At 42.8% G+C, this 22,654-nt stretch overlaps 1 protein-coding gene across 1 annotated transcript in view; it reads left to right on the top strand.

Annotated features, from left to right (window-relative positions):
* The window catches only part of LOC135182140 (solute carrier organic anion transporter family member 1C1-like), a 47,121-nt gene extending 30,441 nt beyond the window's left edge, over positions 1–16,680 (top strand). The window contains 10 exon segments of the mRNA XM_064156005.1: positions 706–852; positions 970–1,068; positions 2,964–3,200; positions 4,047–4,211; positions 4,829–5,024; positions 7,490–7,652; positions 11,153–11,337; positions 12,516–12,580; positions 14,222–14,339; positions 15,466–16,680. Of these exon segments, the coding sequence (XP_064012075.1) occupies positions 706–852; positions 970–1,068; positions 2,964–3,200; positions 4,047–4,211; positions 4,829–5,024; positions 7,490–7,652; positions 11,153–11,337; positions 12,516–12,580; positions 14,222–14,339; positions 15,466–15,682 (1,592 nt within the window). The 3' untranslated portion in view covers positions 15,683–16,680.
* The last annotated feature ends 5,974 nt before the right edge of the window (positions 16,681–22,654 follow it).

Raw genomic sequence — 22,654 nt, 5'->3', positions numbered from 1 at the left:
TTAAATTCTCACCTTAAGTTATGTCTTACATACCAGGTAATGCTTTTTCTGACAATATCAATCAGCCTGATTTTTTGCAATGACATTTTGTCTGGTGGGAGCTGGGGGTTGCTCAGCCTGGAGAAGAGTAGGCTCAGGGGAGACCATATTGCTCTCTTCGACTGCCTGAAAGGAGGTTGAGCCAGGTGGGGATTGGTCTCTTTCTCCCAGGCAACCAAATGACAGAACAAGAGACACCAGTCTAAAACTGCGCCAGGGCAGGTTTGGGCTGGATGTTAGGATGTTCTTCACAGAAAGAGTGATTGGCATTGGAATGGGCTGCCTGTAGAGGTTGTGGAGTCACCATCCCTAGAAGCATTTAAAAGGAGACTGGATGAGGCACTTAGTGCCATGGTTTGTTTAATTGGAAGGTGTTATGTGATAGTCTGATCACAAGGGTTTTTTCCAACTATTTATTTTTGTGATTCTGTAAATACTTGTATCTATTTTTATAAACCAAATATGATTAAGCTGGAGGGGAAGTGTTATTGTAATATTATTAAAAAATATGATGAGTTAATGGTCTTTTGTTAACCTTCATAAGGGAAAATGCTCTTAATGCCTTGCATTCTAAACTATACTAAACTCACCTGCTGAATTGCCTGTGATTTATCCTTCTTTCTCACTCAACTATGCTATCACAAAGATGTCAACTCTCATCTGCAGGCTGTGGGAAGGAGCCATCATCATATATGTGGATATATATCTTGCTGGGAAACATGTTACGTGGAATTGGTGAGACACCAATAACACCACTGGGAATCTCTTATCTTGATGATTTTGCTAGAGAAGAGGATGTGCCTGTGTATGTAGGTAAGCTCAGCATGAAGTTAACTGAGAGTTTTGTAGTATAAGAAGTCGATCATCCTCTGCAGAAGAAAACTTTTACATGGTTAAAATGTGATAGCATCTGCTTCATTATATTTTCAGCATGTTTGCACACAATAGCCATGTTGGGCCCAATGTTTGGTTTCCTGTTGGGATCTTTATGTGCAAGACTGTACGTGGATATTGGATTTGTGGATTTAGGTAAGGCAAAATAGGGGAAAAGGTGGAAATAAGGTAACACTTGTTAATAACACACTCCACATATTTCATGTACTTCTATTACTTAAATTACATAATACAATTTCTTTTTCAATATTTATTTCATTAATTTTATTATATGCTTTACTGACATTTTATTATCTTAACTTGAAGCTTTCTGAGTAAAGGAAAATTAAACATGGAATTGGGTTTTTAGAACTGTGTTTTAGGATAAAGGGTTAAAAATATATGTTTAACTTTAAAAATTAGTACCAAGAACACTCAGACTCCAGACATTTTGCTAATCTGGGATCTCAGTGACAGGATTCTGCTAAGATATAAATTCTACAGTTTTGGTGGATTATCTACCCTTTTAGCTGAACATTTTACATTATTGGCAATTCAGGTCATGTTTGCAGTCCATCATACACTTCTTGCCAGATCTTGCTTACTTAGATAAAAAGAGACTACATGTATGTATTCACATCTGCAAAATGCCAGAGGGGGCAGAGCACTCCCCTAAGTGTTGACCATGATCCTTCACCATATTGTCTTTGACTTAAAGACGCAGGAGCCATCTCTGAGGTGGTGTTTCCTGTCCAGCTCACATGCCCATTTGCCAGACCAGACTGGTGGAGAGTCAAGCAGTACAGAGAGGTGAAGGATTCTTCAGGAAAAAGTCCAGCAGTAAATGATCCTGCTTTATTACCAAGAAGTTTTCAGATCTTCAGGGTCATGTAACTAGATGAAAGAACTATTTTGTCTTTGCTCCTTCTTAAACCAATGTTTAAGTTTCCTTAAGCATGAGGACAGTGAATCAGTTCTGGTCATGCAATGAAAAGTCTTACAGTGGTGTTCCAGTACCAAACATGCCTACATGTAACAATCATAAAAGTACAATCAACTGCTCTGACCTTCCCTGCAATGCAAAGTTTAAGGCCATGGCTGATCTTGCACAGAGTATCTGTGTGCTCAATAGCAACCAACACAATTCAGGTTATCAGAAGATAATCTCAGTAGGAGTTTATCAACCCTAAATGGATCGTGTGCTTGGGACCTGTCTGCCACGCTTCTTGGTGTCCTATGTGTTGCCATGCATGACAAAAAATGACAGAAATAAGATGTAATAAGGGTAGATGAACACAACACCTTCAGGATATGATTACTGAGCTATCACTACATAAACAGTCTCTCCTTAGATTGATTGTCCATTCAACTAGATTAGACTGGTTCTTTCTTCTGTGTTCAGCACTAGGGAGGCCACATCTGAAGCGTTGTGTTCAATTCTGGGCCCCTAACTATCAGAAGGACATTGAAGTGCTGGAGCATGTCCAGAGAAGGGCAACAAGGCTTGTGGAGAGGCCTGGAACACTTGGGGGGCCGGGGGGGGGCCTATGAGGAGCAATCTGGGGGGAGCTGGGGTTGGCCACTTTGGAGGGGAAGGAGACTGAGAGGAGACCTCATCACTCTCTACGAGTACCTGAAGGGAGGTTGGAGCAAGGAGAGGGGCAGCGTCTTCTCCTTGGTGTCAAGCAACAGGGACTAGTGAATATTATTTCAAGCTGCACCAGGGGAAGTTTAGGCTGGATGTTAGGAAATACTGCTTCACTGAAAGGGTTCCCAAACATTGCAATGTTTTGCCCAGGGCAGAGTGGTGGAGTCACCATCCTTGAAGGTGTTTAAGCAGTGTGTCGACTGGTGCTTAGCAAACATCGTTTAGTGTCAAGTCTTCTGTATTAGGTGAAGGTTGGACAAGATCTTCAAGATTTCTCCAAACTATGATTCTGTTACTACTGAAAGTCAGGCATTGGGAAATGTAGCTATATCAGGCATATATAAGGGTGGGATTGTTCAACTTCTTCATTTAGATAACTTGTATCTGTTTCCCTCCATTGCAGGAAGCATACTACTCACCCCGCAGGTATCCCGCTGGGTGGGTGCATGGGGGCTTGGCTTTTTAATAGCTGGAGTAACCAGTTTCCTAGCTGGCTCTTCATTTTGCTTCCTGCCAAAGAGTCTGAAAAAGCCAGAGGAAGTCAATAATGACAAAACTGTGCACGGCCTCTTGGAAAGCACAAGGAAGACACTTCCTTCTGAAAAACTTAAGTCAAGGAAGTGGTCAGTAATGCTGAAAGGCAAGTGTTTCACATATTGTACAAATGTGGAAAGCACAACATACACCAGGAATGTAACTATTTGGGGAAAAAAAAAAAAAGTCTCCTCTGCACTTCAGCCTAAAGCGGTTAGCTGTTCCTTGGAAAGGAGGGGGCACTAAAGATTATTAAAAGTCTTTTAAGGGCTTGTTCAAAACCAGGAAGCTTTGTGCATCACTTGTAAAACATCATCCCCTGCTTCTGAAATGTTGTGCTCAGAGAAATTTGAACAATGGGAAATTGTTTCTGTGTCAGGAACTAAAGAAAATATTAGAAGGCTCCTTTTGCACTATGGAAAGCCAAATTATTCATCTGATCATCATGCAGATGATGGAGAATCTGAACCATGTTGTTAACTGAAGGAAATAAGCAGGCTTGGATACCATCTCTGGTTGTGCAGTTCTTAGGCTAAGAAAGGGGTGGAAAGATGGTGGGAAGAGATGGCTTTGGATCATTAGCCAGATTCTCCTATGTTTGTTTACACCCCAGTGGAAGACACTGGACATCTCCAGAAAGTAACTCTTGCTAAGCTTTGAACCTATGATAATTTGATGTAAGATAAAAGAAGTCTTTGCTGTGCAGATCTCACTACGGCACCCAAGCCTTAACCTGTACTTCTGTCTTGTTTTAAAATTCTTTTCCTGTATTTCAGTCTGTGGTGTTTCTTAAGAATCTGATTTTGCTTTCAGATACTCACATGTAAATGAAGATCAGTAGGACTTGCCTTTGAACAGCTGAGAGAAGGATTTTCCCTAAGTTTTGTAGACTGCTCACCAGTAATTATGCCATGCATCTTTCAAAGTCAACTTCTATGTCCCTTTCTTTCAGATTTCTATACCTCCCTGAAAAAAGTAATGAGTAATCGAATATACATTACATTTTTGTGTTGCTCACTGTTACAGTTCAATAGCTTTATTGGTTTCTTGACTTACAAACCAAAGTACATGGAACAGCAGTATGGCCAGTCTGCTTCGAAATCTAACTTTCTAATAGGTGAGTAATGCTGCGTAATATGACTGTTTATGTTATATGTAGTGCATGGAGATAAGTTCTGGCATGCTTTTTCTGGATCAGAATTCCTGGCAGAAGAGGCTGACGTAAATGGTGGTTTCTCCTGAACTCAAATTTTGTAAAAACAGCACACAAACTACAAGTTTGGTGCCTATGGGGCCAAAACACATGATTATGTTATGTTATGCTACATTATATTATGTTATGCCATTGTGTTATATCATACCATATTATGTAATACTATATTGCATTGTATTATTGTGTTATTATATTGTTATGTCATAAAACTATATTATATGGTCAAGTGCCCATCATATTTTTTTCTAATTATGTTATATCATCGGTGGCACTCCAAATGTGCAATGGATGTGGTGGAGTTTCAATTGATGCAACACCTGACAAGCACTTTGCAATGGGAGTGGGTTCTGACACCTCAGAAATAGTATATGGAGTCCAGAGATCAGACTAAGCACAAAGCCACTTGGGGTCCTCATAATACAAGATAAAGTAGACACAGGAATCAAACTGAGGATAGACATTAGGTCTTAAACCCATTGTGACTTTTTATTTTAACATTCCTCTTCTATAATTTCTTTCAGGACTGACATCCTTACCTCCTGTAAGCATTGGCATTTTCCTAGGAGGGCTCATAATGAAAAAGTACAAAATGAACATCCATGGAGCAACCAAATTTGCATTTTCTATGTCATTTGTGGCCTATGTCATTAGTCTCTTGCACTTTTTCGTTGGTTGTGAGAACCACATGGTAGCAGGAATGACAGTGTCCTATGAAGGGTGAGTATAAAATGAAGAAGTTTTTTCTCCATGGCATCAATAGTTTCAAAAAAAAATGTATTATGACATTAAGACTAAAAGAGGAATATGGTTTTGCAGTGCTTAAGTGAAAGCGAACACTACCATGTGTCATTGTCATATTTTTGTTGATCAGCAGATTGGCAAGCCTACCAAAGCACAACACTGGTTAAAGATTAATTAGAAATCCCTTACTAAAATTGCATCATTCTGATACAGGTTGCTTAGCTGTGTGTGGGGTGATGTTACTGTTTCCCACAGTGTTAGAAGCAAATTTCTAGCAAAGTGTATTCAGTAAAAAGGTAAGACATCAGTAGCATATCCTGCACAGGGATGGAAAGACTGCAACATGCTAGACCCTCAGCCTGCTGTAAAATCAAAATGAAATTTTCACACCTACTGAAGATGCTGTCTCCTTTTGGGATAGAACCAGGGCTTAAAAGTTATAGGTTCTTCACTTACCAGTAAAAGGAATGGGTATAAGGATCTGGCTGTCCAAGGGGCCCAGAAACACAGCAGCATTTGCATTGTCACTGCCTCGTGTACAACCTGCTCAGAGTACCCCACAGCTCGTGTAACCCTGTGGGAAGCTTTCTCCTGCAGCGAGGTATGGAATGTAAACTTCAGGCCCTGTGATGGGAAGTGTCCTTGGAGCCTCACAGGCTCCCAGGGGCCTAGGCTGAGGACTGTGAGCAACCCACGCACAGCTGTCAGGGGGTGGGATCTGCCGGCCCCTGGGGCGGACACAGCCCCAGGCGGCTGACCCTGGCCAGCCCCCCTGGGTGGTACTCACAGGTTGTTTACCACACGTAACCTATCTCTGCCTTACACATAACATGGGGCTAATCCGTACTGTCCACTTGTGCCAGCCCCAGGCTGGCTGGAAACATCTCCTCTGAGCACTATATAAGACACTGCACTACCCTAATAAAATTGTACTGATGCACAGATGCCTAGAAGCTGCTGTCTCGAGTCATCAGTACCCCGATCTCGCCTCTAGCCAGCCTCTGTACCCCAGCAAAACCCTGCAAAAGGGAATAATGCATTCTCCATATCCTCCCGGAAAAGTTAGGCTAGGCTTCAAGAGAGGTGTATTTTTCACTTGGGACACCAGCAAATGCAGTTTATATCATTGGTGCATTTTCATCACACAGCTAAAGGTGTACTAGATGAGAGTGTGTCAGCTGTTGCTAGTTCTATGTTCTGGTGTGTTTTAGTTAGGGAGTAGTCTTTGAACTTTTCCTTTTATAATACAGTAATCACTTTAATATCAGCGCAAGTAGGACACATAACAAACAGATCAATACTGGAGAGACTCATGGACAAACTGATCTGCTTACTGTAGAAGGGGTCCCACAGAGGTCAGTACTGGGACCAGCTCTGTTCAGTATGTTCATCAGTGACCTGGATGAGGGCACAGAGTGCACTGTCAGCAAGTTTGCTAATGACGCCAAACTGGGTGGAGTGGCTGCCACACCAGAAGGCTGTGCTGCCATTCAGCAAGACTCGGACAGGTTGGAGGGTTGGGCAGGTAGAAATGTAATGGAATTTTGCAAGGACAAGTGTAGAGACTTGCACATCAGAAAGAACAAACCCAGGTATCAGTATAGGTTGGGGAAAAGGATTTGGGGTCCTAGTGGATAGGAGGTTGGCCATGAACCAGCAATGTGCTCTCATGGCCAGAAGGGGCAATGCCATTCTGAAGAGATATGGCCAGTAGGTTGAGAGAGGTTCTCCTGCCCCTCTGCTCTGCCCTGGTGAGGCCACATCTGGAGTACTGTGTCCAGTTCTGGTTCCCCAGTTTAAGAAGGACCTGGAACTGCTTGAGAGTGTCCAGTGCAGAGCCACAAAGATGATTAAGCAAATGGAACATCTTTCTTATGAGGAGAGACTGAGGGAGCTGGGGCTCTTTAGCTTGGGGAAGAAGAGACTGAGAGGTGACCTCATCAATATTTATAAATATGGAAAGGAGGATGGAGCCAGGATCTGCTTGATGATGCCTGATGACAGGACAAGGGACAATGGGTGGAAGCTGAGGCATAGGAAGCATCATTTAAACGTGAGGAGGAATTTTTTTCCCTGTGAGGGTGACAAAATACTGGAACAGGCTGCCCAGGGAGGTTGTGGAGTTTCTCTTTCTGGAGATATTCAAAACCTACTTGGATACATTCCTATGTGATCTGGTATAGGAAATCCTGCTCTGGCAGGGAGGTTGGACTGGATGAGCTTTTGAAGCCCCTTCCAGCCCCTGTGATTCTGTGGTTGGACTTAGATGAACTTTGGAGATCCCTTCCAATCCAGACCATTCTATGATTCTGTGTGTGAAAATGTATGTCCTGGCATATGGGGTGGGTTTCAGGACAGCAACACTGTCACACAGAAGGAACTACACTGACCTCAGCACTGAATTAAAAATTTTTCACACCTTTTTGAACTTCTCTTCCAAGCAAACCCATTTCATACCATGAGAACAACGTATTTCCTGAGTGCAACTCTGACTGCAAATGTGCCCCTAATGTGTGGGATCCTGTGTGTGGAGACAATGGAGTCACCTACATTTCAGCCTGTCTAGCTGGGTGCATGGCATCGGTGGGACACGGAAAGAACACAGTAAGATCCTGCTTCAGATTCTGAGGGTTGTCTGCTATCATCCAGGATTTATTTGTATAACACGTTAAAGGAAAACTAAAGTTACTAAGGAGCAGTCAGTAAAGTATTTATGATTTCCAGCTGTAAATAGCACACAAGAACACAGATTTCTCTGAGTTACTGCACATTAAGCACAAAGCCCTAGCTCCTTGTTGTGGATATTGGTGATCATCTTTTGTAGATTGGACACAAGAGAGGGACACAAACAAATAAAAAGCATGATGTCTGAAGGCTGTCCATAGGCCTTTCATAAAATCCGTTTTGGCTGCCCCTGAGTTTTTAGCCAACAGATGTGTACAAAGATAGTGCAGTATATTCAGCAATACTGATCATTCCTAATATGGGAGCATAATGAATGATTTGAGAGGAGGCAACTTGTTTCCTCTGTGTGAGATGCTAGCATGGTAGAACACTGCCTGTTTTCCTGGCTGACTGATTTCTGCTTAGCACACAGTGCTAAGGATAATGCACCAATTCCTGGTGAGAAAGTTCCGGTCTATGGATATAAGCCTTTACTCATTTGTATCTTTTCCACATTTTCTGATGCCAGATAATCACTCCAGAAGATACATAGCCTGGATCTGCCTCTGCATTCAAACAGTTTTCTCCCTGACAATTTTTCTTTGTGTCTGGTTTCTCTCTGCTTTCTATAGTCATGTTCTCCAAAAGAAATTCTTTGCTTAAAATCAATAAGGTGGGAGAGAGGAAAGAAGAGCTCAAGAGCATCCACGTTGGTGGGACTATGACAGTGTAACTGTATCAGTGGATAAGGGAAGACCAAAAGATGACATCTCTCTGGACTTCTGTAAAGCCTTTGACACAGTCCCTATGATATCCATCTCTCTAAGCTGGAGAGATATGGATTTGAGGGGTGAACTGCCCAGTGGATAAGGAATTGATTTGATGATGGCATCCAAAAGGTAGTGGTAAAAGGCTCAATGTTCAGATGGAGATGGGTGACAAGTGGTGTTTCTCAAGGGTCTGTACTGGGACCAGTGCTGTTCAATATCTTCATCACTGACATCAAGACTGAGATTGAGGCATCCTCAGCAGGTCTGTAGATGATGCCAAAGTGAGTGGTTCAGTTGATAAGACTGAATGGCAGAGGGACCTGGGAAAGCTGGAGAGTTGTGCTGAGTTCAGTTTCATGAGGTTCAGTAAGGTAAAGTGCAAGGTCCCCTGTCTGGGGGATGATGAAATTGAGAGCAGCCCTGAAGAAAAAGACATGCGACTACTAGTCAATGAGAAGCCAGACATGAGCCAGCAATGTGCACTTGCAGCCCAGAAGGCAAATGGCATCCTGGGCTGCATGGAAAGAATCATGGCCAGAAGGTCAAGAGAGGTGACTCTACTCTGGTGAGACCTCACCTGAAATACGGTGTCCAGATCTGGGGCACCCAACACAAAAGAGACAAAGACCTACTGGAGTGAGTGCAGAAGAGAGCCACCAAGGTGATCAGAGGGCTGGAGCACCTCTCCTACAAGAATAGGCTGAAAGAATTTGGGCTGTTAAGCCTGGAAAAGAGAAGGCTCTGGAAAGACCTTAGAGTTACATTTCAGTATCGGAAGAGGACCTACAGGAAGGCTGGAGAAGGACTGTTTGGAGGTGTTTGGAGTGAAAGGACAACTGGCAATGGCTTTAAACTAGAGCAGGATAATTTAGGTTGGATATAAGGAAGTTCTTTACAATGAGAGGGATAGAATACTGCAACAGATGTGGCTGAGGCCTCATTCCTGAAGATATTTAGGGTCAGATTTGATGTGGCCCTGGGCAGCCTCATCTAGATGGAGGTGTACTTGCTCACTGCAGAAGGATTAAGCAAGACAGTCTTTGAAGGTCCCTTCCAACCCAATGTAATCTGTGAATCTGTGGCTACTGTTTCTCACAGAAGTCTGTCTCTGTAGAGGTTAAGGTTAAGGTTTGTAGCTCAAAGTACATTCTCAAGCCCCTGAAGCTCTGGTTAAAAGCTGATGTTCCTAAGATACCAGCATGTCTACTGCTTTGCACGAGCTATGTCTGGACAGGGAGATGCTGTTTACAGCTGTGAGGTACCTCTGATTTAGGTACTTTTCACAGAAACAAGTCAGCTTGACACCTACCAGCAAAAGTAACAGCTCCTTAAGTCTTGCTTTTCCACTTTGACTTCCCTCCAGGCACACAAAGGCTGAGGCCACCCTCACAATTCCTGCACATGCTCCAAACATCTTCCTAAAAGCATTGCTGTGCCCACTAGCAAAAACATGCTGGTACAGAATATCTCTTCCAACTCTAAGCACTGTTTGCAAGTGTCACAGAGGCAATGAATTAATTATTTTCCTGGAATCCTGCTCCCAAACGATATACAAAAATTAGTTTATGTTTATTTACAGATTCAGTTCAATTGGGAATTTCTTAAAAAAAGAATATTATAGATAAATTTAGATATTTAAGAAGTCAGGAAATGGAAAAGGCTAAGCTATAAACACAGTTTTAATCCACTATTAATCAGGCTGAGCAGAAGATTAAGGGAGAAGTGGGTCTTACTCATGGAGGTGAGATAGGTATTTGACAGTGATTTCTTGCTAGATTCCTCTGCAGGAGCAGCCTTCTGACTCTGCAGACGATATCCAATAATATAGATCCACATAGCAGAAGCTGGAAGCGAGTACCAGAGCTGCCAAACTCAGAAATATCTCAAGCACTTCTTCCATGATTGGGATGATCATGATGATGCTTTCACAGTAGCAGGGGAGAGCCCAAACCAATAGCGTCTTCCCAGTTTGGGAGGCAGCCAGGAGATCAGCTGATGATATGGTCCAAGAGGGCTGGTCAAGGTGTCACTGGCATCTCTCTCAAAGGACTCCAAGGCTTGCCAAGCCTGCAAGTTTGCACAGAAGGGTGCAAAAGTGGAGAGAACTGTCCAAAGGAAGGGACTGAGTAAAACCAAAAGCCGTACAGAAAGGTAGGAGCCATTCAAAAGCTGGGGTGGTCCAGTCACGGCAGGAACCTCTCTTGTCGGGCACACTGTCAGGAGCTCTTTCAAGGCAGGAACTCTCAAGTCAGGAATCCTCAAGGTGGGAACCTTTTCTCATTCTCCCTTGCTCTATTTATGCTTTTCTAGACAAAGTTTCCATTTACCATTTTATAGTGGGTGCAAAAACCCAGCCAACCACCAGCTTCCACAGGTCAGCCCATGTGCAGAAAGGAGCCTTTTGCTGTTCCACTTCAAGCCTGCAGGGTGCAGGGGAGGGAAGTGGTTTTTGTGCCTTCTTCTCCCATTCGAACCCGCAGGTGGGAGAAGAAAGGAATTTGACATACCCTGGGACAGTAAGACAGCAAAGAAGCTGATGACCATTGCCTCAAGAAAGGCAGATGAGATAGGAAAGGGGTACCTAGGAAGGCTTCAGGCTCTGCCTGTGTCTGAAGGCAAGAATCCCCATCACATGAGCACTGTCCTGCCAATCTGCTTTGTGTCTTCCAGGTCTTCCATAACTGCCGCTGTCTTGAGGTCAGCAGTTCATGGACAGGAAATAACTCTGCCACATTGGGTCTGTGTCCAAAAAGTGAAGATTGTTCAATGAAGTTTATTTATTATACAGTCATACAAATAATAAGCGGCTTTTTTTACGCCTTGGGAGGCACTCCATCATACATGATTATGTTTAGGTTAGTAAAATCAACTGTACACCAGAGGGTGGGTTTTACAATGAGGAGATCAAAAGCATGTTTAGCTTTGTCTTTATCTCATATGGAAAATACTCTCTTTCAGAATAGCACATTTTCTTTAATAAGTTCCATCACATCTCATATGTTTGTAGTTGTTGACATCAAACCTTACTTTTCCACTGTCTTTAAATTGGATCAAGTGTGTTGGCTTCCAACTGCTGCACACCCTCTTTTTCTGTTTGGATATTGTGGCTGCATGGATTTTGAAAATGTCATGCATTTGTCAGGGTTTCTGAACGTGAGGTTGCCCAACAGGCTGTGCTTATCAGATGCATGGAAATTCAGGATAGCTGAGGGCTCAGTCTGAGACTTCTGTGCTCATATCTGTCTAGGTACACAGGTGCAGGCATACCAGGATGTGATTTGTAACCATATATACAAATTAGCTCATACATTTCAGTAACCTGGAGAGAAATCTCAGGCAGTAGAAAAATACATTAGTGGCAATTTTAATGGTTTGAGGACATTAGGTCATCCTAAATGAGCACAGAAAATAGAATGTGAGTGCCCTTCCCCTCCTCATCCTTCTCTGAGAGATCATTTTCAAAGTGTTGGCCAGGTTAACCCCTACAAGAAAACACCAGAGGCTGGATATATAACTGATCCAAGATCAGGGCCCTTTTCTGATTCTTGTAATGTGATTCCCCATGGAGAAGATGGGCATATTGCCAGATTGCTTTGTACAGTACAGAGAAATGTCATTCAAGAACAGAAAGATGCCACAGTAATGCAGCTACTTGCAACATTTCTGTCTCATGGCACTATGATATTTCCCATCAAGTTAGGTATATTCCATCAAGTGAGGAAAATGTGTGCCAGGGAGTTAAGGAAGCTGCAGATTCCATTTCACTGAGACTAGGATAGACCATGACTATGACTTTAAAATTTCCCTTCTTTAATTATGCTTCATGAATGAACTTCCCAGGGGCTATGTGATGGAAAAGAATAGCTTAATTCACCTTTCTCATACCATTTAACATAGGCAAGAAGCACTCCCCATCCAAAGCTTCTCTTTCTGTCAGTAAAAGTGTTAAATTCAGAGTAATTAACAGCAGAATAATAGACATGTCTAAGCACTAGATCGGAAAATACTTCATACTTATTCGTCTTTATTTCAGATGTGTTCAACCAGAGCTGAAATCTCTTGCAGTTGGTCTATACACCCTGATTATGAGAGTGCTAGGTAAGAGAAATCATTCTAACTGAGATGCTTGCTCATATGGCTTTAAACACCACCAATGCAATTACCATTTGTGAACCAGATGTATACTAGAAATAGCTGGTTTTCCTCCTGGAAGTTCAATATTCAATCAAGAGTGAATTGGGAAACCAGCTACAAAATCCTGAAAATCTTTGACCTGTTGATTGTTGTAGTTTGAGAGCTTGGTGTTGCAAAATGAGATGAGTTTCTAAGCAAAATTAAAGTATTATCTTGAATTTCTAAACACCAGAAGGATTCAAACCTATGATTCAGCTAATGAGTCACTGAAACACAATGCTGCAAGTAAGATCAAAAGACAGGCTCCAGTAGGACTTCATTCAACACGAATACAAGTCTGCTCAAAGCAGAGCGTTTTCTCCATAGAGAAACTTCACTTTCTTGGTAGAGAACAGCTTTGATTTCAATTTTCTTCAGGCATGCTGCAATGCATTTTTTTTCCTTTTCCCCTTTTTCTCCTTTTTTTTTTTTTTTTTAATTTATTTTATGTTTGAGAGTTGCTTATGAGATGCCTGAACAGGCAAGAAATAACTTCTGTGTTTCCTTTTGTTCTTTCTAAATGGAATAGAAATATCTGCATTTCAGAAATGTAAATAAATGTGTCTGAAGAGCCAAGGCACATGGGATTGCTAGGAAGCTTAAAAAAACAACAGCTGCTTACAAATGACTACCATCAAAGCTAGGCTGGTGTTTCAGTCTCTACAACATTTTGAGATGATAGAAGACATATCTAAACTTTGTCCTCTTCTACTTTTTTCATCACACTGTGGAAGGGCAGAATTTATTCCCCAGATCTCAAGACAAGTAGTGTTAATGGGATTCTTGGAACAATTTTGGCCATAGGAAATTTTAAAAAGGCATTATGAAACAAAGAGACTCCCCACTTTCTGTAGGCTTCTGTTTCAGCATATTGAGCTGACATGCTCCTCCTATTGCAAGAAGGAGTAAAGTCACTGCCATTGATTCAAGAAAGCTGACGTTTCTCCACAGTGGCTTGGAGATCAAGTCTAGTGTGCTCCTGCCTTCTTTCCTTAGGGAACCTTCAAAATGAGAAATTGTCCCATCACACACTGACTGCAGCACTGATTATTGTAATATACAGACCTCTATAGATTGCTGAGTCTGGACTCTCACAAGAACCCCAGATCAGAACAGACTGACATAACACCTGTTTTTACAAACTGATTTATTTCCTAGAGAAGAATGTAGGATGCTCCTGTAGGAACAAGACTAATGGGAGATGTGGTCCTGTAGATGTTAAAACCTGTATTCCTCTGAAGTTAGTACTTGCCTTAATTTCAGCAAAGCTGGAATCCAAGTGACACTAAGGATTTCAGTAGAATTTCAGTAGCATATTCATGATTTAAAAACAAATTTGCACAGGTGGTCAAACCTATCAGATCACATTTCTTGGGGACTGATGATGGTACAGAGAGGGTGTCCCATCTTACAATTACTTCAATAAAGGAAAAACTCTTTACAGTCCAATATGTCTATTGCTACTATTGCAGCATGTAACATGCCACTGAGAAAATAGAAAGCTGATTTCTAAAAGGATGTGTTTTCCTGTAATATCTTGTGGCATTTTTCTTTGTTTCTTTTCAGCTGGGATTCCAGCACCAGTTTACTTTGGTGCACTGATAGACATGACATGTTTGAAATGGGGAAGTACAAAGTGTGGGAAGCAAGGGGCTTGCAGGCTGTACAACTCCAATGCATTCAGGTAAGGCAAATTAGGGAATGAAAAGCCTCCTGCACTTCCTCTCTGCCAACAGATACACTTTGTTCTGTTATACTGCAGTGTGTGAGGCCACTGATCAAAAATTATGGCATGATACTAACTCTGGACTCAGATTTAGGTCAGCCCAGAATTCCCAAAATTGAGAGATCTTAAGATAATGTCTTATGGTTTAAGTCAGATTTTATGGAGTGCAAAAAATAACTTAATATTAATATCACATATTTCTGGAATTAATTATGCGTATCTGATAGTCTCTGAGTAACTTAAAAGGCCTAGGATTGTGTGATTCACCATCAAGAGGTTCCACCTCAACACAAGGGGGAACTTCTTTATTGGAAGGGTCACAGAGCACTGAAACAGGATCCCCAGAGGGGCTGTGGAGTCTCCTTCTCTGGAGACTTTCAAGGCCTGTCTGGATGAGTTCCTCTGTCATCTGAGGAAGATTGTGTGATCCTGCTCTGGCAGTGGGTTGGACTCTTTGATCTCTTTGGATGCCTTCCAACTCCTGACATCCTGTGATCAAGAAGGAAGCCATCCACATTTACCTATTTACAGATTGTTTGTTTATAGTGACAAGAATGTTAACTTTGTGTATTTGTCAAGTTTGAGAGAAAAATAAAGGAAAGAAAATCTTATTGATCAGCTGGAGGTATTGGTTAAACAAAACTGCTATCAGTCCCCAAGAGGAATATTCCAGAGATTTTTCTATTTAACCCAAACCTTGGCCACTTCTGATATGTTTCTTATTTTCGCATGCTCTGGTGATCTCAGTCTTAAAGTGATCAAAAAGTCTTCAGAAACAAAGGGAAGAGGATGGAAATTTCATTTTGAAACTATTTTGATAATCAAAATATCATCAATTCTTGAACAGACATTTTTTCAAGGAAAAATATGTCAAGTTTGTGGTACCATTCATAAAGAATGAGTTTTAATTATTTCCTTTACAATTTTGGGGGTGTTTTGTTTATTTGTTTGGGGTTTTGTTGTTGTTGTTTGTGGTTTTGTGTGTGTGCATGTGTGTAATCATTAAAAATCCATTAAGGTGGTTTTCTTCAGTGTCTTTGAAAACTTTGATATCTGGAACAATATCCCGTGCTCTATCACACAGGTATGTCTATCTTGGTTTGCCAGCAGTGTTAAGAGGTCCTACCTACTTGATTGCAATTGTTTTTTATATGATGATAAAGAAAAACTATCAAAATAAGAATTCGAGGCCTGTGGAGGATGGAGGAAGAGAAGATGCTTCTCTGAATAAAGAAGATAACTGCAAAATCAAAGAATGTGTGCCAGGGTCCTCTGAGGCAGAGAATGAATCAAGTATTTAGAAAGGCATTCAGACCAGTGTCACATGAATCAGGACAATGTCTTTTAGAAACAACTTTCACAATGTTTTGAATAACTAAATAATAGCACTGCTCAGAAATAAAACCAAAAGCAAGCCTGTGACCCACAGTGACGAGAACTAGCATACAAGTATGAAAGTGCCTTATATGTACCTGGCTATCAGCAGCAAAAAGAACAAGTTAGATGAACTGAAGCAAATACTTAGTAGGTAAAGGAAAGCCTTCCTTTCTGTCACAGCCAGTCTACAATTTCTAAAGAAGTCAAAAGATGCTGACAGAACAGCCACTTACCAAAGGCCCATAAAATGTGATGCTGTTCTATATACAGATCCACATGGTAAACAGCCTTCTGTCTTATCTAAAAGAATCATTGCAACAGTTTCTCATCACATGATCCATAGCAGCAGTATTTTTCCAAGAAGCATTTTATCTTAGCTCAGCTGAAAACTTCCCCTACTTAAAATTAGAAATACCTTGCCATAAAGCAAACAACTGGTTGGTTGGGTTTTTCTTTTGTTTTGCGGTTTTCTTTTTGTTGTTTTTAAAAGTATACATAATCTCGGCGTTACGGCATTTTATTTAAAAATAAGGCTTTGTGGGTTTTTGTTTGGTTTGGGCTTTTTTGGGTAGTTAAGTGACTATGCAACGTAAGCAGTATGCTAAATTTTGGTTCACAGCTTTCTCGCTATACCATGTATTGTCCAGCAGAGGGCACTCAAACAATAGCATTACTGCTATGACTACAGCAAACCCCCCGTACTTGTGTTCAGTCTTCACTATTCTGCGAGAAGTCCATCGGGCAGGCAAAACATTCATCTCTGTTTTCACGCACCTTAAAAAAGTTCTCATTTCAGGCCTTTAGCTGATATATTCAAAGCTGCTTTTGTATATTTGTTTGTTGGTTTGTATTAATAGTACTTGCATCATTCAGAGCTTGACAATTGTTACCACTTTAAATAAAAAGATGTACCTACACACCATTACATAGCAGTAATTGAATTCTCCAGTTGATACTTTACAATAGATACTCAAGGCTCAGTGGGATATGGTTAATAGACATATTAGAGCAAAACACTGATTAAGTGTTGTCTGTAATGATAGCAGTGATTACAGCAGCTGACGGGAAAATAATAGAAATAATAGGACATTTTTCTTCTCCCCCCCCCCTCCCCCCCCCCCCCCCCCCCAATGAAGTGATATTTACTGGAGACAGAGATTCTCCATCTAGCAAAACTGATTATGACCCTTTGCTTGGTCTTGCCTTACAACTACATTTTCAAATGCTGTGACAGATCCAGATACAGTAATGGAAATGACCCATGGAACCTGAAGGAATTAATCACCTTATCTAATTACTGAAACCAAGAGGGAAAGTAACTGCAAGTGTCTAGTTCTGCTTGTCTTTTGGCTTTTTTTGTCCAGATGATAATTTATTAACTCCTCTTGGTGTACATATCATTTCCTGTGGCAACTTTAAAGCGGTTTGGCTGAGATATTTGTAATCCAAAAGCAGTGACCTTTGAAAACATATTTAATGTGACACAATATGCCTGTTCCAGCTGAAACCAAGAGCTAATTCCAGGTGACAGATTAAGAGAATTGCAAGGAACCAGCAATGCCAGGGGATGTGTTACAGCCTACAGTAGATTTAAGCTATTACTTCAGGCTCATGAGGCCAAGGAGGTGTCAATACACTAGCCTCTGGATATAGTAAAGGCTGACACCAAAGGGCCATAACCTGCTTAATGAGGTATTTTGTTGCTGTCTTGTGAAACCAATGTTTCCAGCCAAAGTCAAGGTGCAAAGTCCAGATGCCTTTGTGTGCCAGAGCATCTAAACACCTACAAGGGAAACAGTGAGAGAGCACGCACGCAACACTTTGATTTGTGGCTTTCCTTGGAAAAAATGTGGTCTTCCCTCCAACTGTAGGTCATGGATCTGTCATGGAAGCAGAACAAACAAGACAGATCTTTCTATCTCACAGAAAAATTCTGTAATTAATTTTTGTACTGCTGTTGTGTCCCAGGAGCCCTTGCTGCAGAGAAAGTACTGCGCATACACAGGCACATACACACATGCACAAAATGGCAATCCCTGATGCAAAATCCATGCCTTTGAGGTAGTGCAAGATAGATATCACTGAATAGAAAATTAGTAAGAAATTATGACTCCTGCTAAGCACATTCAGAAGAGATTTGAAGAAAACTAAATAATTTTGAGTATCTTTAAAATTCTCTGAGGAAAGTTTAGATACTTTTCACAGTTTCACAGTATCACCAAGGTTGGAAGAGACCTCCTAGATCATCAAGTCCAACCCTTTACACAGAGCTCAAGGCTAGACCATGGCACCAAGTGCCATGTCCAATCCTGCCTTGAACAGCTCCAGGGACAGCGACTCCACCACCTCCCCGGGCAGCCCATTCCAGTATCCAATGACTCTCTCAGGGAAGAACTTTCTCCTCACCTCCAGCCTAAATTTCCCCCGCCGTAGCTTGAGGCTGTGTCCTCTTGTTCTGGTGCTGGCCACCTGAGAGAAGAGAGCAACCTCCCCCTGGCAACAACCACCCCTCAGGTAGTTGTAGACAGCAATAAGGTCTCCCCTGAGCCTCCTCTTCTCCAGGCTAAACAATCCCAGCTCCCTCAGCCTCTCCTCGTAGGGCTTGTGCTCAAGGCCTCTCACCAGCCTCATTGCCCTTCTCTGGACATGCTCAAGCATCTCAATGTCCTTCCTAAACTGGGGGGCCCAGAACTGAACACAGGACTCAAGGTGTGGTCTAACCAGTGCAGAGTACAGGGGCAGAATGACCTCCCTGCTCCTGCTGGCCACACCATTCCTGATGCAGGCCAGGATGCACTGGCCCTCTTGGCCACCTGGGCACACTGCTGGCTCATGTTCAGGCGGGTATCAATCAGCACCCCCAGATCCCTTTCTATCTGGCTGCTCTCCAGCCACTCCAACCCTAGCCTGTATCTCTGCATGGGGTTGTTGTGGCCAAAGTGCAGCACCCTGCACTTGGAGCTATTGAACACCATCCCGTTGGACTCTGCCCATCTGTCCAGGTGGTTAAGGTCCCACTGCAGAGTCCTTCTGCCCTCCAACCCAGCCACATCTGCCCCCAGCTTGGTGTCTTCTGCAAACTTGCTGATGACTGACTCCATGCCCTCATCCAGATCATCTATGAAGATGTTAAAGAGGATGGGGCCCAGCACTGATCTTTGAGGGACACCGCTAGTGACAGGTGCCAGCTGGATGTGGCACCATTCACCACCACTCTCTGGGCTCAGCCCTCCAGCCAGTTCCTAACCCAGCACAGAGTGTTGCCATCCAAGCCATGGGCTGACAGCTTAGCCAGCAGTTTGCTGTGGGGGACAGTGTCAAAGGCTTTGCTGAAGTCCAGATAGACCATATCCACAGGCCTCCCCACATCCACCAAGCAGTCACCTGATCATAGAAGGAGATCAGGTTGGAGAGGCAGGATCTGCCCTTCCTAAACCCATGCTGGCTGGACCTGAGCCCTTTGCCATCCCTTAGGTGCGCTCTTATCACCCCCAAGCTAACCTGTTCCATCAGTTTCCCTGGCACTGAGGTCAGGCTGATGGGTCTGTAGTTCCCAGGTTCCTCCATCCAACCCTTCTTGTGGATGGGGACCACGTTGGCAGTTTCCAGTCTCCTGGGACCTCTCTGGTGAGCCAGGACTGATGGAAAATGATGGAGAGTGGCTTGGCCAGCTCAGCTGCCAGCTCTCTCAGCACCCTGGGATGGATCCCATCTGGTCCCATGGACTTGTGGGTGTCCAGGTGGCTCAGCAGGTCCTGAACTAATTCCTCATGAATTTCCAGGGCAACACACTGCTCCCTGTGCTAGTTTGAAGCTATCTAGAATGTTTTGGTGAGAAAAACTAGATCATAGACTGTGAAAGGAAAACAATGGTGATGTCTCCTTCCATCAGAGTCTTGCTGAACAAGAAGAAAGGAAAACATTAGATAACACTCTCACCATTTTGTCTCACTCTCGGGCTGGGCTTTGACTGAGCTGCATCTCCCTAACCTCACCTGCCACTCTCCTTTGATTCTTAACCTCTTGGCTGAACCTCTATTCTTCCTTAGGGCTAGGGCAAGTTTGAGAGGGGCAGGGGGAAGGTGAAGGGTGGTTGAGAGCCCCTCCTGGGGATTCAGGTTTCTAGGAGGGGAGTTGTGTTTCTGTATTACCTTTTACCTTGTATATTTCTGTATATAACTGTATATATTGTAAATAGCTGCTTGTATATTGTGCTAGCTGTAAATAAATAGCTTCATTTATATTCCCAGAGCTGGCTGAGTCTAGTTAGGTACTTCTAAAGTGGGGGGGGGGGCAGGGTATACCCAAACCATCTCATATTTTATTTGGCTTTCCCCATCATGGGGCAAATTCATTTGAGTGACTGTTAATTAACTCTGGGAATCAGAATGAAGTTAATAAAGCAGGTATTTTACTTAGTGGGGGCTATTATGTGGCCTGTTTTCTGTTTTCTTGCATTCAATTGGATAAAGCCCAAATTGTTTATTACTTTCTTAATGTAGCTTATACAAAGGCTAAAGCTAAACTCACAACCATTTTCTGGTCCTGGAGCGATCTCATTCTTGGGTATGCTGGTTTTAATGTCACTGAAAATCTTACCAGTAACATTACAGGGGTATTTACCAATAATATTGCATCCAATCAAAATACTGCTTTAACTACTGCATTGATGAGGGTAATTTACTCCAGAACTGAGATGCCAGACCCTTGTTCAGAATTTTACTCAAGGCAAATTGTGGCATGTCTGTTGGCTGTAATTTTATGTCTTATAATTTTGATTTTCATATTAATTCTGGCATTATGTGTGAAAAATTTGAATGCAGTGCCTGTAAGAACTAGGAAGGTCTCTGTCTCGAAAGTGAAAGGGACAGTGTCTCAATAACAACTACCTTCTCCCCAGCCAAATTCAGGGACAGTCACTACACCTCCCTCTCCAGATTCTGGAAAGGCTGCCACCACTCCTAGCGGGAATAATAACAAAGATAACACGTCAGGATTGGCAGGCATCCCCGGAGCACAGGCAAGTAATACTGCTGATAATAATAGTAACAGTAGCTCAGTCAGTTCGAATCCAACCCTCCAGCCAACAGACCAGAACCCTGTTAGCTCTAAGGCAGATCTGAACTCACAAACCTCAGGTCAGACCCCCAATGATTCAAACCCTCCAGTAGACACATCAAAGTCTGTTGCTGCGCAGGCCATTTGGGCACCTGCTAAAGTGAAAGCCAAGACACAGCATTTGACAAAGTGTGATTCAAAGGAGGATGTAAGAGAGGGGACCTCTGGTGATCAGCAAGAGGAGGAAGAGGAGACATATAGTCTTCGGAACCTGGCGAACATGCTCAGATCCCAGTACTCTAATGAGAAGAGTGCCGTGAGGTTGGCTGCCAAGAAAGAGGATGGTTCCAATGAGTTTAAGAGTGCTATGAGGAAGTTCTGTTTCCAGGCCAGGGACAACCAGATCAACAAAAGGAAGAGGAGGAAGATGACAAGCAGGACTCCAACGATCCCCTCAGAGAGGTCAGGGAAGTGAGGAAGGAATACACAAGGGAATCAGGAGAGCCAATCTTAAGCTGGCTAGTGAGATGCCATAGCATTGGTGCTAATGCCCTGCAGGTAGGACACAAGTCTGCCAAGCAGCTAGAACCACTCACCAAGGAGAGTGGAGTGGACAAACACCTAGCAAGTCCTCTTGGTAGGGTTAGCTTGTGGACACGCCTTCTCTTGGCTGTGGCTATGAGATATCCTTCCCGAGATGATCTGCCATAGGCTGCCAAGAAGTGGAACACCGTTGAGCAGGGAATTAAGCTTCTGAAGGAGTTTGCTGTGAAGGAAGTGCTTTATGGAGATCATGGCACACATGAGCCTGATGACATTCCTCTTGGGACAGGTCTCATGAAGAAGCTGATTAAGCTTGCTCCTTCATCCTATGCTAACATCTTGGCCAGTAAGTTTCTAGCAAGGAGTGATAATGGAAGGTCTTTCACAGTTGGTGAGTTCACTGACCAGCTCAGGCAGATAGAGGACAGCTTGTCACATTCTGGTATAATCTGTGCCATAAAGACTATGACTACAGATATAAAGGGGATGAAAGATAGCATAAAGGATGGCATCAAAGATAGATGAAAGAACTGAAGGAGGATCTTAAAACCTCAATTTCCAATCTGGTAAGAGATACCATTCCTGCATCATCTGAATGGGTGCATGTTTCTGCAATCAGGAACAGACGCCCACCTTCTGCAAGGCAATTCCAGCCCAGGAGGAGACAAATTCCACCTAGACATCAGCAATCACATGGGTCACTGTGGATAATTCTGCATGACCAATATGGTGAGAACATGAACAAGTGGGATGGTCAACCTACTTCAGCTCTTTCAAAGAGACTCAGGGAACTGCAGAGTGGCAGAAACAGAGGCAATAATGCCAGAAAAGTAGCTGTCACTTCTTCAGCTCCTCAGTGCAACTGCAATTATTCCAACAATTGCAGTTCCTCTCACAACAACACCAATCACTGTGTACACCCCACATGCCATGTTCAGCATTAGGGGTGCCCTGCCTCCAGCCAGGAGGAGGAAAGGGATAGTGGAGAGAACCGAATCTATTGGAATGTATTCATTAGGTGACCTGGCAGTTCAAAAGTTCAGAAATACAGGGCTTTAGTTGACACAGGTGCTCAGTGTACTTTGTTGCCATCCAATTGCAAAGGGACAGAGTCCGTTTCTATCTTTGGAATCACTGGTGGATCTCAAGAGTTAACTAAGTTGCAGGCTGAGATAAGCTTAACTGGTAAAGAGTGGAAGACACATACTATTGTAACTGGTCCTGATGCGCCTTGCATTCTGGGAATTGACTTTTTGAGACAAGGTTGTTTCAAAGATCCTAAGGGTCACAAATGG

This window comes from Pogoniulus pusillus, chromosome 15 (assembly GCF_015220805.1).
Source record: "Pogoniulus pusillus isolate bPogPus1 chromosome 15, bPogPus1.pri, whole genome shotgun sequence".
In the NCBI taxonomy this organism is placed as follows: domain Eukaryota; kingdom Metazoa; phylum Chordata; class Aves; order Piciformes; family Lybiidae; genus Pogoniulus; species Pogoniulus pusillus.
This window is presented reverse-complemented; position numbering and strand designations above follow the sequence as displayed.